This window comes from Chaetodon trifascialis, chromosome 7 (assembly GCF_039877785.1).
Source record: "Chaetodon trifascialis isolate fChaTrf1 chromosome 7, fChaTrf1.hap1, whole genome shotgun sequence".
Classification (NCBI taxonomy): domain Eukaryota; kingdom Metazoa; phylum Chordata; class Actinopteri; order Chaetodontiformes; family Chaetodontidae; genus Chaetodon; species Chaetodon trifascialis.
This window is the reverse complement of record NC_092062.1, coordinates 19,709,415-19,726,584: the sequence shown is the minus strand read 5'-3', so window position 1 is coordinate 19,726,584 and position 17,170 is coordinate 19,709,415. Positions and strand designations below refer to the sequence as shown.

Sequence of the window (17,170 nt, the reverse complement as noted above, 5' to 3'; positions counted from 1 at the left end):
AGCAAATGGCAGTATTCTCCAGCCATCATTCAGTAAGAAGTATATAATTGACAAAAGGCAATATTCCGGGAAAAAAAAAAAAAAAAAAATCAAATATTCCACTGCTGAGAGTGAATTCTTTGGCCTGTCTCTGTCTCCATCTCTGCAGCGGAGCAGATCACCTCAGGAGTATTCAGTATAGGAAATACAGTTATGAGGATACTCTCTATTCCATTCATTATGTATGAGCGTAAATGTTACAAAGTAGCAGCTGTGAAGACGTCCATGTTGCATCTGTATCTTTGAGGACTGCACTGCTCCTTCCAACCCAGCACAGTGAAACACTAAATAGGAGGATCCATGAATACTCCCCAGGAAGGCAGAATAGACAGAGACTACAAGCATGTTCATCCGCTCTTATTACCGGCTCACTGCAACTTTATTAAGCTTTTATAGTTAATTCAATTCTGCTGAAAGAGGTCCATGTGCTTACTGTGTGGCCTCATAAGCATTAAAGAGTCTCTGAATCCTTGGGGCAGCAATGACATTGCTATTATTTTTGTGACATTTATTTTCCTGTTCAGGTGACCCCCTTGTAACCACCGCCACCAACACTTTTCATATACACACCTTCCTTCATTCTTCAGTCTCCGCTACTGCCTCTCTCCCTCTCTTCATCTGTTTGCCTCTGTCTTAGACTAAGGAGTGAGAGAAGGGGGAGTCCCATTGGCATTCTTTAACATCTCCGTTGCTCACTTGTGTTCAGAGAGCCATCTGTAGATCAGGAAGACAAAAAGGCGCTCCTGAGCCTCGGCGTCACTCAACAGGTAAGCACAGCTCTCTGTCTCTCATGCAAATCCACACACCTATTCAAAGATTCTTGGGTTTTTTTAAGACGGAGGTACCCCCTCTCTGTCTGCCTGCCTCACTCTCTTTCTCTCTGTGCACCCTAGGCAGGCAGATGCACTTGAGTTGGTGGAGGTTGAAAGAAGGTTTTGCCTCTCTGTCTCTCAACTTTTTCCTGAGGAGAGCTGGTGTGTGAGAGTGTGTAGCGAAGTCAGAGTAATCCAGTAAACTCGAACACTTTGCTAAGGGGAGTGGAGTCGAAGCACAGGAACACTGAACTTTGCCTTCTTTCAGTGTCTTGGATCTGCACTGGACATGTACATTGTCAAGCTACTGAGCTGCTGGACCAAGCTGATACTGTATGATTTAGCCTGTCTGGTGTCAAGGCTGAGGTCTGCTCTGTCAGATTTTAGCACTCCCGTCTGGGTCTTAATCAGACTGCTTAAAGAATACCATGTTTTAATACACAATCAATGATTCAGATGTGATTAGATTCTGCTGATAATCTAATCTGCATCTTTTAGAAACCCTCTCTATCAGCAGTTCGGTGTTGCAGTAATGGCCCACAATGCAGCTTCTATAAAGCTACAGTAATTGCACCCACAGGCAACTGGTGAGATTGGTAAGAAGTTAGGCTGGTATTAAGATGTAGGACCACATCTGAATTGGGTGGCTGCACGGAGGTTGAAACTTCATTTTCTGCACATTGACTGATTTCATGGGGTTTCACGTTAAATTGGTCCAGGATTGAGTGTATTGAGTCGTTTGATGATGTTATGAAAGACGCCATTAAAAATCTACCTGTCGGGGTCACGCTGAATGGCTCAGCTACCTCTAATGCCCTTGCAGGGAGAGTGGCAGCCTTGTCTCTGAAAGCGAATCAAATTTCAAATCAAACTTTCTAATTTGCATATGTAAGAAGCTGGTGAAGTACAAGGTCAAAAAAAACCTGTGGCAATAAGTGCTGCTGGAGTAAAATATGGGTCTTGCTTATATTTGAAGACAAATTAAATTGCCATTCAGTCTGGTATTTATCTAATTACATTTCAAGCAACTGCTAAATGACACATCACAGTTATTCCACAAATGCTACAACATCCCATATTTTTCATGCAAGCAAAATAAGCATGCATCAGCAAATCAACATTCTTGCAACTGGCTGTGTTTTTGAAGTAATTAAGGTGGTTGTTTGGCTAGGTAATGGGAATGTGGGGGGGGTCAGGTGGGTTGTGTCTGCTTTCAGTAAGAGTCCAGATGAAAATGGTGACTCATAAGGCCAACAGCAGCCTTTCTGTGCTGCCCAAACCTCTTCCTCGCAGGGAAAACCTGCTGTTTGAGCTCTAAATCCCAAAGGTACAGATTAAATTCTGTCTTTTTTCATTATACCGAAGACAAATGAGAGAATTCAGTATTTCTTGTCCCTGGGTGAATAGCTGTAAATTTCAAAGCCTATGAGTAAAAAAAAGTCAACATTAGGCAGAGTATAATGAGTGTGTTTGTGTTTACCTACATAAGGCATTAATAGAGACAGACATAAAGAGAAGACGGGCACTTTTAACCTCAGAAAAGATTTTCTATTCATTGAAGAAGGAAGTAATTGCCCTTGTGTGTTCAAAGAGTATACTGGGGGCTCTGAAATACACAAATGTTTTGAGAGCGAAAAAAAATAATTGAGTGTGAGTTAATTCTTATCAAAGCCTGTTGGAGTGCAACTAATCGACTGAGGGGAGATGCGTCAAAGAGCTGTTCTTGCCTTCAATTCATTTTGTCTATTCAGATGAGAAAATATTTAGTTTTCAATTAAGTAAATCACTATTATTTGTTCCACTCCTGCAGCAGATAAATTGAAGTGATTACAAACTGACTTAAAATCCACAGAGGACTCTACCAGGTCAAAAATAGTACTGGATGCAATGGGCACAGACCTACAACACGGTGTACAGACTTAAATTCCAAACTGTCTCTGGGATCTGTTCACAGCAAGAGCATGGCATGATCCTCACAGTGGGTCACACTCTTCAACTTTCATGTACCTTTGGGAAATTACCTGCAAAATACAAATACACCTTTGTAACCGACAGACATTTTGACATGACTTGAAGGACCATGCCAGTACAGTTGCACATTTTAACCCATTTACTACACAAATTGTCATGTCTAAACAACAAAGCATGAGCATCTTCTGATTCTGAAAGCAATTGCTCCATGCAGCCATTGGTTTCCATTCAGTTAAATGCGCTTTAACATCAGCTTACCTTTTTGTGTTTTTTTCAGTGTATGCCAATGCGGGATTGATGGACTGATTGATTCATTGATAGAATTTTTGATCTGAAAAGCCTGCTGTAACGTTATTATGTGACTTGTGTGCTATGGTGAATTGTAAATACTACAATATGTTGTCAGAAAGTCAAACCTTGGAAATGACATGAAACATGAAAAGACTCATTTCAGTCTGATAGCTTCTTATGCTACACTGCTTTAGATTTCAAAACATGCCTACCATATTCACCTTGACAGGGAGTTCATGTTTGTACCTATTTCATGTAGGTTTTTTTTTTTTTTTCTTTTCTCCAGGATTGTCGAAGGTCAGGTGTCAGTGGTGAAATGGACTTCTTGTCAGCATGGATTGTGTCTCCTTCAGCTCTACCCTTTCTCTGTCTCATCTGGGGTAAGAGAATCAAATGTCACCATGGAGCTATCGGTACAGTAACTGTGGCCTTTTCAAGTACCATCTGTGTGCTGGCCGTTCACCTAAGCAGTGGGAACTTTGACTTTATTGAATGACACCACACATGTTTAGAGCGATGTACATGCTTTAAATATAAATCAGTTACATTAACCTGCTTAATCGCATACTTATCTCTTACCGTAATCTTATGAAACTCTTGTTTAAGATATCAGGTCTACTGCAGTATTGACGGGCTCACTGCAGTATCTATATACAGTATGTTTCTCCTTTCAGTTTTGTTTTTTAAGCATCCGAGGAAATCACACATTACCAAGCAAGTCCAGCCAGTGCACAGAACCTACGAACATCATCATAATTGCCCTCTTCTGTATTTCTTTGTCAAATGGGAAACCAGCAGCTGCATCTTATTCACTCGTTTTTACTGAGGGGCCAATAAACAGGACCTCAGGTAGAAAGGAACATTTTATTAACCGATTTATTCATGGTAACACGGGAACTCAGTGTTAGGGTATTAGTGTTTTATGCAAATGACTTAATCCGAAAACCCCAGCTGTAGTACAACAGATAGGGTTACTCCATGTGACCATAGTGACTTTTCAACCGGGGTTGTCATTTGGCTTGGTTTGGCTCCAGCTAAATCAGTCCACTGTGAGCAGTAAGGTGCTGGGCATGTTATCAGTTTTTACACACTGCCAATGTCCCTCCTATTTTCACCTCTGACTTTGAGTCTGTACACAGAAAATAAATAGCACCGACATAATTTAACTTCTGCTTTTGGGTATTTCCTCAGTAGCTTCCATGGTGATTACCACCATGACTCATGGAACTCACTAATAACACCAAGTCATTTGACTGTATAGTGCAGTGGTCCCCAACTACAAGCACACCAGTGCTACAAGCAGAGAAAGAATAAATACTTCATTTCATTTCCATTTTATTGACGATCACACACTGAAAGATGTTTTATTTCGAAAATCGGATTCTGTTTTAATAACATCCATCCGTTCCTCTTGACGCGCTTGACACGTACCTGTTTCTGTCACCTGATCCCAAAAAAATTTAAGCCTACAAGCTAGCTAAAATGAGTAAAAAACAAACATCTTTGAAGAGCTACTTTGCAAACGGGAAAAGGCCCAGTCGCAGTCGTAGAGCCTATGACTGCCAAGAAAAATAAAGTTTTTTGAACAAAAAAAAAAAGGAAAATAGAAGGACAGAAGCAAGTATTGAAGGCCACCACGTCAACAAACGTGAGTGAGCCAAGAGCATCATACGTAGAGGCTAACTGTATTGCTAAGCAAGTGACAGCAACCAAAACAAAGTTACGGAGTAGACTGGACATAAGGAACACACTTCGGGTGGATGATATAGTGGACAACATGATGTTTAGCACATATGCTACTACAGTATGACAGGAGGGGAAGACAACAAACACATCAGCATTAGATAACACTGGAATATGAGGTACATGCTGTAACTAGTGAAGGTAGAAATGAATGTAGAAAAAAGGGCTGAGAAGCATACATATATAATTACAGACATCCAATCTTAAACAGGGAATGGAAATCAACATTTCACGGCAGACCGTTTGACAAGTTCTAGCAAGAAAGCAAAGGTGTAATTAATAACATGAATTAATGATGGATGCATTCCATTTAAGGAGCTGCAGTTACAGCACATTCAAGTAATGTGCGTGTTTGTTTACTGGCAAGGCTTACTGGGGAACCGAAATGGATTTGAGCAGTCATTAATGTTATTACTTACACCAGTGCAAGTCAAAATGTTTAGCAGTCAGTTCATTCAAATAGACCTGCTCCCCCCTAAACGCTTTAGGAATTAATCTGATTGTATCAACAATGGGTCAAATACTTGGAATATGAAAAGTTATGCTCACAGTAACAAACTTGCAGAGAACCCCAACCAACCGTCTCTGAAACTCCCCTCATTTTTATAGGCCAAAAAAAATTGATACTGAAATTTTAGTATCTGCGGTCACAAGTGGCAAAATACAGCATAATGCAACATTAAATTCTCTTTCATTACCCCCAACTCAGTTGGTTTAAGATGTCATCATTTGACAGCTTGACTGAGAGAGAAGAGAGTGTTGGGGGACTCCCAGTGGCACACAACAAATGTGTGTCCTGCTGAGGTAGTAACTTCTTTCATGTTTAAGAGAAAACCATTGAAACGTTGATCTGGGACATGAAAAGTATCAGTAGGACAAATAGAGAATAGTCAGTGACTACATCAACTGACTCAGTGATGGCATTTCGACATCAGTGTTGAAAGCTTGCGAACATTAGCCACGATAAGCTATTAAGTAAAGCAAACCTCCTGAGTGAATGCTTCTGAATTTATCTTGTAAGACAAAATTGTGTCATTTCCTCATTTAAAAGTCACATACTCTCACTTTACGACATGAAAACTGAGTCTCTTCACTACATTTCCATGTGGAATTTAGTATTTCTATATCTCTAAATGACTATTATAAGCATAATTGTTTCAGCAGCCACTGTAGATCGCTGTTGAGTATTCATTTATGTAAACTGTATGCTAATGTGCTCCTGTGTTTGGTTGTTTGTATGCATCCTCTGTAATGGCCAATCTTGCCCTTCATATTTGACGTGAGGTGACTGGTTCAGCCTTGATCTGAGAGCTCTGCCTCTCACTCATGTTGTCAGACGCAACAGAGCATGCACTTCACAAACAACTTGGTCATTGCTTCAATGAAGGTCAAGACTCAAACAGCCCAGCAGAATCAGACTGGCTTCTCTTTGGGGCGTTGTTTAAACGAGATTCATGCTTAGATATGAGGCATTAATTGGGGTATGCGGTTGCGTTTGGCTCAGACCTGAACTGAATTTATTTATAAACCTCCATGTATAATAATCATATAATCCCAGCCCCAATGTTAGAAGCTCATGGGCAGTTTGCATTAAGGCTACCTTCCTGACTCAAGAGCACTGCACCACTGAATGTCACCTAAGAGCCTGGTTGAAGGATGGCCAACCCCACCTATGACAAACAAGGGGGATTAAAGTGATAATCATTACTCTTCCCAGGAGGAATTAGCTGGTGGGACATCGACATTGAAGAAAAACCGCAGGTGAACAAGGTCCCTGATACCCCATGCTTTTTTCCTCCTACCAATACCCTATCTGCATTGCCGAGGGGGGATTTAATTCGCAGTAATTACTTTATTGACTCATTTTCAGGGCCGTATCACTGCAGTTTCCCATCAATAAAACATATGCCAGGATGAATAATGTGGCCAGGCACAATGGGGTGCCTTTTCAGACAAAAGACCACAAGACAGCATCCCTGTGGTGTATGTTTATGTCATGCTCCCTGTCCTCCTTTTATTTCCTCCATAGCACTCACCAGACATGCTCAGCCCTTGTTCTTCTCCACCTCTTTACATTAAATCCCCTCACATCTCCTCCCTACTCTACCATTCCACTCCAACTCCTTTCCTCTGTCTCCTTTTGTGTCTCCAGGCACGCAGGCCCAGCAGGCCTTCAGGTTTGAGCCCAGGAACCTCACTGTGCGAATGGGAGCCACAGCTGTGCTGAGGTGTGAGGTGCTGCGGGCCTCAGGGACTGTGCAGTGGGTGAAAGATGGCCTCCTCCTGGGACCTCAGAGAAGCCTGCCAGGCTTTCCACGCTACAGCATGATTGGAAACCCCAAGAGAGGTAAACAGGGATACTCACAGAATAGGGTCTCTGGCTTATTGGGCTTTGATGGACCTATCCAAGCTAAATAAATGAATTTGTTTGATAAAGGAATCATTGAAAAGACACCAGAATTTGTCATTATAAAGTGCCTTTTGTTGAATGAGTCTTGCAGTTTGTAGGTTTAGACTTAGAACTTAAGCTGCACAGTGGCGCAGCAGGTAGTGCACGTCGGTTCGATTCCCGAGTCGGGCCTTTCTGTGTGAAGTTTGCATGTTCTTCCCGTGCATGCGTGGGTTCTCTCCGGGCACTCCAGCTTCCTCCCACAGACCAAAAACATGCTCATTAGGTTAATTGGTGACTCTAAATTGCCCCTGGGTATGAGTGTGAGCGTGAATTGCTATCTGTGTGTATATATGTTGCCCTGTGATCGACTGGCGACCGGTCCGGGGTGTACCCCGCCTCTTGCCCGTTGACAGCTGGGATAGGGTCCAGCCCCCACGTGACCCCAAAAGGGATAAGCGGCATAGAAAAGTGGATGGATGGACTTAGAACTTACTTTATTGATCCCAATTTGGGAAATTCTTTTGTTGCAGCAGCAGGCTAAACATACACATAAACATAAAATATATACAATGAAGAAGAAGAAGGATGACAATAAAACTAAGAGAAAAGAATGTTCTTAAAAATATAAGTATATTGTAATAGAATCTGTATTATAATAAATAATATAATATAATGTAATTGAACTAGGTATATAAACAAAGAATAACAGCAATTCTTACAAAGAGAGAGAGACAGAGCTATGAATTATATACCAGAAAAAAATATGTGCATGGTTTGGTGGAGAATAAAAAAATGAGTCGAAATAAGATATCACAGGTCAAGGTAAAGCTGAGCCACTTCATAAGCTCGGACAAGTTGTCAGATGTAGGATGAAAGTATGATGTTCCAAAGAAAGTAACACAATGACATGTTGTTGGTATTAGATTTATCCTGTATACTTCTTCATTTTCTTGTGATATACAGGTCATATGGTTTTAATTATGGAGCACTGCTGTCATCTCAGGAAGCATGCAACAGAAGAGCTTGGTGTTGGCTACTCTAAAAGTAAATGAGATGATGTTGTTGCTATGGCTTCGAAGTGCTGTAATAAAGCAACACATACATTACAGGAACCTTATGGCACACCAGTCCTCTATACAGGGAGCATCTGGGACTGAGGAGGTGATGTGATTGTCAGCAGCATCTCACACATTCTCCTCTCGTCCCCCTCTCACTGTCACTCATGTAAAGACAAAAAATAAACGAAATTAAAGCAACAGAGTGTCAGCAAATCAGTGAAATGTGGAAGGGAATAAAGTGTGATGTGGAATCTGCACCACAGTCTATAAAAAGTAATAGCCAATTAGAAGGCAATCCCTAGTAAGAGAAGAGCATCTGTTCCTGATCAGCCTGCAACTAGACAAGCGACAATTCACTGTTGCACAGTGTGGGAGACTGCCAGCAACACATAAACGCCGAGAGACGCATAGATGCCCATGCACGCATTGTCCATACCTACAGAGTTTACTTAAACAACGCAAACATAATGTATTAAACACAAAAATGTTGTTTGTCAGCTGATTAGTTATCAGTGAGCAAATTACAGCAAATATTACAGCAGTTAAAGGGTTATGAAAAAACATCTTGCCTCTTTTTAGATCAACAGCAACAAAATAAGAATACGTACATGGGAACAGAAGGAAAACAAGCACACACAAGCTGTCAAACGCTCAAACATACTGTCATGAATAAAATAGCCATCAGCGCAGGTACACTTTACCAGGAAAAGAAACTGCGGACTGATGTATGCAATCACTTTACACTGCACGGAAAGAGCAAAATCATTTATGATGACACTCGACTGCTCTTGATACCCCACCAGTTTTCACTGATTGTCACCATCAATGATGTTTATAGACACTTTAAAAAAGGCTCAAATCACACACACTCACGGGAGAAAAGCAGTACTGATTTTAACAAACACTCACCCTTATTTTCCCCAAGCCGAAGCGATAATGTAAATGTGTGCGGATATGAGCCTAGGTCTACGATTTCCTGCATCCGTGCGCAACACTGCGCATTGCAGAGACAAACCCACAGAGGAACAGATAAAATAGCTTGTTCAAGGCGCCAAAGCAGTAAGTGAGAATTTATTTTCAGTGATTGGTCCAGAAGGTGTGATTTAATTGAAGTACGTGGCATGCAGCCAGTCAATCAGCAAAATTTAATTATGAATTAACACTCATGTTCACCTGACATCACATATATTGCATGTGTTGCATATTTTTCTTAATTTCAGCGAACTGATATAAAACATTTATGTTGTAACATTTGTTACACATGAATATTAACTTAACCACTCGCTGGGATTTCTTGTTGGGGGCATGTTGGCAACACTAGCTTGTCCATGCAAATGAAGTTGTCGTCAAGCTGAAAGAATCATGTAGGCCTTGGAAAAGTGCACAAATACTACTTGCCCCAGAGAATGTAACACCAAACAGAGCTAGAAAAATATGTGATCAAGACAAAGACCCTTTAGGTGGTCCGGGCCTGTCATATTGTGTGAATGCTTTTAGAAATAGCAAAGCCTTTGTACTACTTACTTTATATTGCACTACTTCGTAGCAGGTAGCGCTAAACACATGACAATATAAAAACTTTCTGAAACGCTGAATGTGAGGTGTCTCAAATTGTGTAACATACCGCCCGATTTTCAAATTACTAAAAGAAGCGAGAGAAAGTGTATTGCCTCTACACAACTGACTGAATCAGGCAAAAAGGTTGTCTGAATCAAGATCAACACTAGTTAGCTTTCTCCTTCCCTTCCCTTTCTGCTGGAACTGACCTTCCTCAGTTACATAATAATATAGGACCTATACACAAAGGCAGATATGCAGAGGGAAGAATAGACTATAATATGCACTGCAGTCATAATGGCTACTGAATCCCAAAATTTTGCTGGCCCTTGCTGAAACAAATACAGAATAATGAACAAATAAGCTAATCGTGTTGCAGCCATCCGCCATCTCCCTTCCCATAAATACACACTCTCTGCAACTTGATTGCACTATTTGTGAGTAATTTCAGGAAAAGGGAATATGATTAATAACTTCAATGTCTCTCGCTCTCTCTGCACTCAATGATAACTTAGATGTGAAAATTGCTTCTGGTTGGTGTTAATTATCTTGCCAGCTTACTTGACACATGCATTTTTAGGGCTGGGCGGTTGTCAGACCAAGATACTATTTTGCACATGTTAGTAGGCTGTGAGCCAGAGAATCGGGAGCTGGAAAACCAACACTGAGCATCATCTAATCCCCACAGGTTATGGCAATGCATCAAACAAATCAAGCCCTGTTGGCATGCCAGACTATCAGAAGAGAGACACAGAGAGAAGGACTCTGCCTGGCATCAATTAATAGACAGTTTATTCAGTCAGCGTTGTGAATCTGGGATTGGATTTCATTTACCATACTGGAAATTCATTCTGAAACAAAATGCCTCTGCAATGAGTATAGACAACCACTTGCATGTCAATGGAAATGCCAGCAGCAGGAGGTTCTCAGCAAGTGATATGTTTCCATTTACAGAAATACAAAAATAGTCTATTTATAATCAAATCAAACACCCAAAACGTCAGTAGTAGAGTATGCTACCGTATTGAATTGAAATGCCAGACATTGTACAAATTGCTTTTATTGTTAATTTTCCCATTTCCCAAGTTGAAAATTGCCCATAATTCAGGCACTCTGAAATCAGCACAGAGAAATAGGGCCTGCAGGAGGTACTTATCGATATACATGCCACAACTCTGAGCAGCAAGCGCTATATTCATTGGGGTGTGAACAAGAAAACTAAATGAAACCCTCATCATTGTAATCATTTACATGTGTTTAGTGAGCACATCCTTATCACAACATGATGTGGCGCAAACATGATTAATCTCTCCCTCTCTGTTCAAGGCCAGTATCATCTCCAGATCGAGAAGGCCCAACTGGAAGATGACGGCCCCTATGTGTGTCAGGCGGGCCGATCTGAGAGCAGTCAAGGCATCATTTCCAGTACCGCCTGGGTCAACATGCTAAGTGAGTGAGACCATGGAGTGTGTGAACAGAGGGGATGTTTGGGGCTTTAAACATGTATTTTCTGTCAGAGTAACAAAACGATGTATGTAATAAGGCGCAGCGAGCATCCTCAGCGCTCCAGTAACACACACACAACCTCTTGACCAGTAATCAGCATATAAAGAGCTGTTAAATATTCATCTCTATTGATAAAGAGCTTTAATTTGCTTAACATAAGGCAGTTGCATTTGAAGCAGCGCACACTTGAATTTAGGGACTAAATTTAAAGTGTCCTTGGTACAGTAGAACTCAGCGGTTTCCTTCAAGCGCAAATCGCATTTGAAGCATGTATGAACCATGAAGAAAGTCACAATTTTTCCAACTTTTCAGACAGTATTTATTCCTTTAACAAGCGCTGTGCCATCCCTACATGTTCCAGTAGGTCTATGGCTTTAACCAGCAGCTGCACAATATAAAGCATCAGTAGAGCCTGGATTCCCTGGCAGCCTCGGGGTGATCCATGTCTCTCCCTTGCACAGGAATAAATTATAACAGAAGTGATTGAAAAGTTCCTTCTCAGACATGGGCTGGAATAGATGTAATTGTGCGACTACATTAGACCACCTGTTGTCACTCTATAACAACCAGTATCTCTCTCTCCCTTTCCCTCTTGCTTGTGGGAGCAAGCCCATATGTGGCAAGGAAAGGACTCTAAAAGAACCTTTCTTCTCCAGGCGCAGTTCATTTACTTACATCCCCCTCCCCATTCTCTCCGTTGCACATTTTCTCCCTCTCTCCCTCGCTTTCAGGCTTTCTCTTTGGTGACCATGGAGAGGGTTTTTTCAGGGGGGGGGGGCGTGGAGGTTGCCGGGGCAATTCTAGCAGCCTCCCTCTCCTCTGGGAAGAAAGCAGGTTTTTCTGACATCAATGGGTCGGTGGGAGGGATGGCGGGTGGTGTGGGATAGGAAGAGGCATAGACCGTGGATGTCTCCTTTGAAAGGCTATGTTCTGTTACTCTGCAGCAGTCCTACAGCAGGCCTACACCTGCAGCCGCAGCCGGCTTGACTCCCACATTTATTACCTCTGAGAAGGCGATTGCATGTGCGCCCACATACCCAAAGTCAAGACAGTTGCTTTCGGCTTTGTTGAAAAGGTCAAAATGTGTGGGAATTATGTTTGTGTTGCGTCAGGGATTGCTGGTAGTTGTATTTAATGTGACTGAAACCTACTGCTGCCCTGCGTTCCCGACATCCTCAGATCTGAATCCTCTCCACACATCTCAGCTGGTGTTTTTGTTCAGCGTCTTGAGAACACTCTCCAGCTGTTGGACGTTTATGATGGACATTTGCAGCTGCACTGTTGCGAGGGGCAAAGCGTGAAGCGACTGACTTAAAAAGGACTCTGCAGCCTTGGTCCTAAAGGGTCATTTGTTCCACCCCACCAACTCAACTGATTCAAAATACGTGACTAATCTGGGGCTTTATAATGAGCTGATGAATTCAATCTCCTGTTAGTGCTGAACTGGGACTGGAAACTGTGCATCCTTTTCAAGAGCACTGTCTCTGATGAGTTCCCCATGGACTTCTCCATCACTGAACTACAGCTCCCAAGGCCCCACACCCCTGGCCACTCAACCATGGCCATATCCCATCAAGCTCTGCATCAAATCAAAACACTATAAACTCTTTATGAGGAGATACAGTGGGGGAGAGGGGAGGAATGTGGAAACAAAACAGAGATTGCTGGTCAAATAATTGGATTCTTGGGTCAGAGGGAGTGCTATCATGACTGGCTAATTCAAGATGGATCACCACAGGCTGTGAATAGCGGGGATGGAGGCAAAAATGTCAATAAGCCCCATCCATGGGCTTACAAAGACATGTTTTCAAGACATTTCCATTGGTGCAACATAACTCCTGTGTGTTTTTGCCTTCCTGCAGAGCTTAGATAGGGGATTACTGCAATAGGCAGATCAAGTGGCAGTGAGTAATCCATGACAATAACAACCTCTACCTCCTCCACTGAAGCCCCCCTCCTCTGCTAAAACTTACCCCGCACTGTGCCCGTCACATACCTGACACATCCTGTGTCTCGGTTTATACCATTAGCCTTAGCATTTAATCCTATTAATGAACAACTCTCTCCCTCAACGCATTGCATGCCTGTACAGATGCCTCCTGCAAATGTTCAAAACAGTTATTTGATGTGTTCTGGTTTTAGACTGTGTTACTCATTCAGTTGCCATAGTTGGGTCTTACAGAGATATATGTGTGTGTGTGTGTGAGTGAGTGCGTGCCCATGTGTGTAAGCTTATTATCAGTGTTGGTTGGAGGTTAGAGGACATTTTAGGAACCAGGGCTATGGTGAGGTTTTTGCGGTAGCTAATGAGTTTAGCACTTGAAGAGTATATAATGAGCCTTCATTTTATGATTCCCTGTTATGAATAATGGAACAACTTATAAATGGGGGCACAGGCAACGTAGAACATGGTGACTTTATTCATCTTCGTTCACGAAAAAGTTCTGACAGTCGCCCAAGATATAACCCCAGCAGAGGACGGGGTGTTATGCACTGATGTGATGGTGTGCATATCACAGTGCCAGGCTGATGTCAGGGTTCTTACAATTAACAAATGAGTCTCTGCTAAATCACACAATGAGACACTAAAGGGACAACTGGGATGTCTCTCTCTCTCTGTCTGCTTTGCTTTTAACTCTTTTTTTAAACAAGGCAGGTAAGTAAGGCAGACTTACGACTGAGTCAGTTCAGAGCTTGCATGAGTGCAAAATATGTTCTGTTAATGGTCATGGCAGTGCACAAACAGGAATTTAACGACCCAAAACAAAAGGTAAGAGAGACAGTGGTAGTGGGTCAGGGAGGAGTGATGTGTCAGTGGGTGGGGGTGATTCACTTCTCCCCCAGAGCAGAGGAGACACAGACGTGAAGGGGGAGAAGCTGAAAAAACAGTGCTGTTTCAGAGGCTTCATTGCCAGAGATCAGACACCTGAGACCTACAGTGTGTGTGCATGTATGTGTGTATAAAAATACATTCTTGTGCAAGAATCTTTGTCTTCCAGAGATAGCCGATGAGTTGCGTCTGTCTGCTGTTGAGAAGTCTGATCTTCTGCTCTCCATTATTTTCTTAATTCAGCACAATAAGCTTTTTAGAGACTGTTTTATCCTCTGGGCCCTCTCCAATATTTTCCACAGAATCAGCTCTGTATCACATGTTACTGTGCACACACTGCCGCCTGTTTATAGAGAGAAGTGAGATGACTGTAGCGTTCACTCGCCTGTGTCAGTGTGTTTGTGCGTGCAAATCTGCATGCACTGTAGACTTGAGTTTATCTTTGGGTGTTTGTGTGCAGAGGAGAAAAGGGAACGTGTGCGTCTGTATGTGAATGAGAGAGAAAGATAGGTGGAAAGAGCTGCTTATGCATATTGATGTGTGTCTGCTAATCTGCTTCTTATCTGCCTTATCCATCCATCCGTCTGTATTTGTCTAATGAATCGAATTTTGCGGCTCACTGTTCCTCGTCTGAACAGCAGGAGCGAGTCTTTGCATGCCTATTTTTGTGTTCATATGTGTACCTTAATAAGAGAGATAGGGCTAGAAAGCAGAGAGAAAGGGAGAGAGATAGAGACAAAATAAAAAAGCTGCTTGGCAAGTAGACAAAGAAGGGGCACAAAGAGTTAATTAAGAGAACAGCTTGTTTGCTGTCTGTTCTTTGCTCTGAGTGCACGTCTACTAAATTGAACAGAATGTGTGTTTTGTTGTTGTCCATGTGTGCTATCACTATCATCTTTGTACAAATGTGTTTGTGCATGTGAGCAAGTTCATCCTGACTGGGCTGATTGGGTCACATGGTTTGCAGATGTGATGGATGGCGGGCTGTAATTCCCAGTCCAAGCTGGAACACACCTTCCCCCGCACTCCTGGAGTTTAACTGCAGTGGTCAAGAAGGATAGCTTGTGAGGAGGAAAGGGGGGGAGGTGAGGTGGGGTGGGGTGGGTTGCGGTGGGGCTGCTAGCGAGGGATGATGATGGAGTGAATGAGAGATAAGAGGAACTGGCCAGCATGAGCGAGGGAGGAAAAAATTAGATACCTGCCTGCCTCATTTGCGAACATATCATTATTCTTATTTTAGGATTTGTTAGGCTGCCAGACGCTCCTCGAGCACAACAAGTGGTGTGCCTATGTGAATCGTGCGGGACTGACTAGATTGAGAGTGCAGGGGCTGTCAATAGATGCATGGCCCAGTCATCTTCTCAGGGAAGAGGGGGGGAAAACAAACAAATGCATCTCATTATTGCAGCGCGCGCCTCTGCAGTGCTCTGGGTAACCCATCACAGTCCACACAGATTCAATTGCTTCTTTTAAATCAGTTTGAAGCTGCAGCCACATCTCATCTGTCTCAATAGCAGACTGGAGCCAATGGGCGACTCTGCACACAGCAACAGCTCCTCCTAGTGGTCAGGGATTGATTGTAATGTTCCAAAGAGATGGAGAAGGAATGAGGGGCCGCATGGAGTTGTTGCTTGTGGTCCAGCAGTGTCTTTTACAGACACATTAGCAGATATTCAGCAGCAGCCATCTTCCTGCCCCTGATCTCCTCTGCAGCCTGTCTGGCTGGCTTCTCATTCTCGCCGTAATTCTTTACTTCTCTGCTGTGGTTTTTCATGTCTCCACCACACACGTATTCATGCTGTACTTCCCAACACCCCGTTCTGTCTCTGAACTCAGGCAGCCTTTGCACTTGATCTTTGATGAAAGACTAACAACATTAACGGCAGCCTTCTGATTCTATGGACTCACCCACTTACTGAAAGCTGCTACAATAAGCAGTCAGGTTCCTGTAGGGTGAGCTGAGCCTTGGTAAAGAGTGACTCACAGATCTGCAGATATCTCTTTGATGATTGGTTGGTGACACATGTCTCAATTTACTGCTGAACAGTTTTTGGTTCCTTTTGTTAAAAGCTATGTTTTTTTTCTGGAATTTCCTATTTATGGTCAGATAAAAGGATTGTATAGTAGAACAGTGGAAGACTGCTTTGATCAGTCCAGAGAGCACACATTTAGCTTGGGGGTGATCTGAGAAGACAAGTGTTTGGTGTTTGCTATGATAGATTAGCACTGGATCGGTTTCATCACTATTTCATCTCTGCTTTCTCCTCTTGTCTAAAATTTGTATTCTAACTCAACAAAACATCAAACCTCGCTGCAGTAAATCACTCAAAAGCTTCCAACATGACATGCAGTCAGTCCCAAATGTTACAAGTGCTTATTATCATATCACTGCACAAGCTAATATCCATCTGTGATATCATGTGTTTCCTCTAACCCAGAATTAGTGTGATGGATATATGGTTACTTTTGTTTCTCTCATTCAGTTCCTCCATCCAAGCCGTACTTTGAGGTGGACATGGAAACACCTTGGGTGGCAGGGAAGAAGTATGTCGTCACCTGCATTGCCCCCGACGCAGTGCCCATGGCTGAAATCGCACTTTTTAAAGGTGAGTCACCCTCTCTGATCTGACAGACATGGTCAGCCTGACAGGCTAGAACAAAAAGGCAGCAGTCTTTCCGAGATTCCACATCTAGGGATTTCCATAGGTCGCAACCTGTATATATAAACATAAAAACATTGCAGAGGATGAAATGCAAGTTCAGTAAAGATTTCTTATTTCGTAGTCTTCGAATCGCAGAGTTGAAAGGAGCAGACTTTGTGTGGGAGGAAATAGCCTGAACATATGAATTTCCAATTTCCACTGACTTTACAATTACGTGTACAGTGGATGTGTCAAGCTCCTAGTTGTTACAAAAACTGCAATTTTCTGTTTTTGCCTTTTGCTCCCCTGTCGCACCTATTATGCTGTAT

General features: G+C 42.5%; 1 protein-coding gene across 1 annotated transcript in view; it reads left to right on the top strand.

Moving 5' to 3' along the window:
- Positions 1-672: 672 nt before the first annotated feature.
- nphs1 (NPHS1 adhesion molecule, nephrin) overlaps positions 673-17,170 on the top strand; it is a 36,351-nt gene continuing 19,853 nt past the window's right edge. Inside the window, exons 1-5 of the mRNA XM_070966655.1 lie at positions 673-806; positions 3,400-3,493; positions 7,009-7,203; positions 11,190-11,312; positions 16,683-16,805. Of these exons, the coding sequence (XP_070822756.1) occupies positions 3,430-3,493; positions 7,009-7,203; positions 11,190-11,312; positions 16,683-16,805 (505 nt within the window). The 5' untranslated portion in view covers positions 673-806; positions 3,400-3,429. The remainder of the gene's footprint in view (positions 807-3,399; positions 3,494-7,008; positions 7,204-11,189; positions 11,313-16,682; positions 16,806-17,170) is intronic.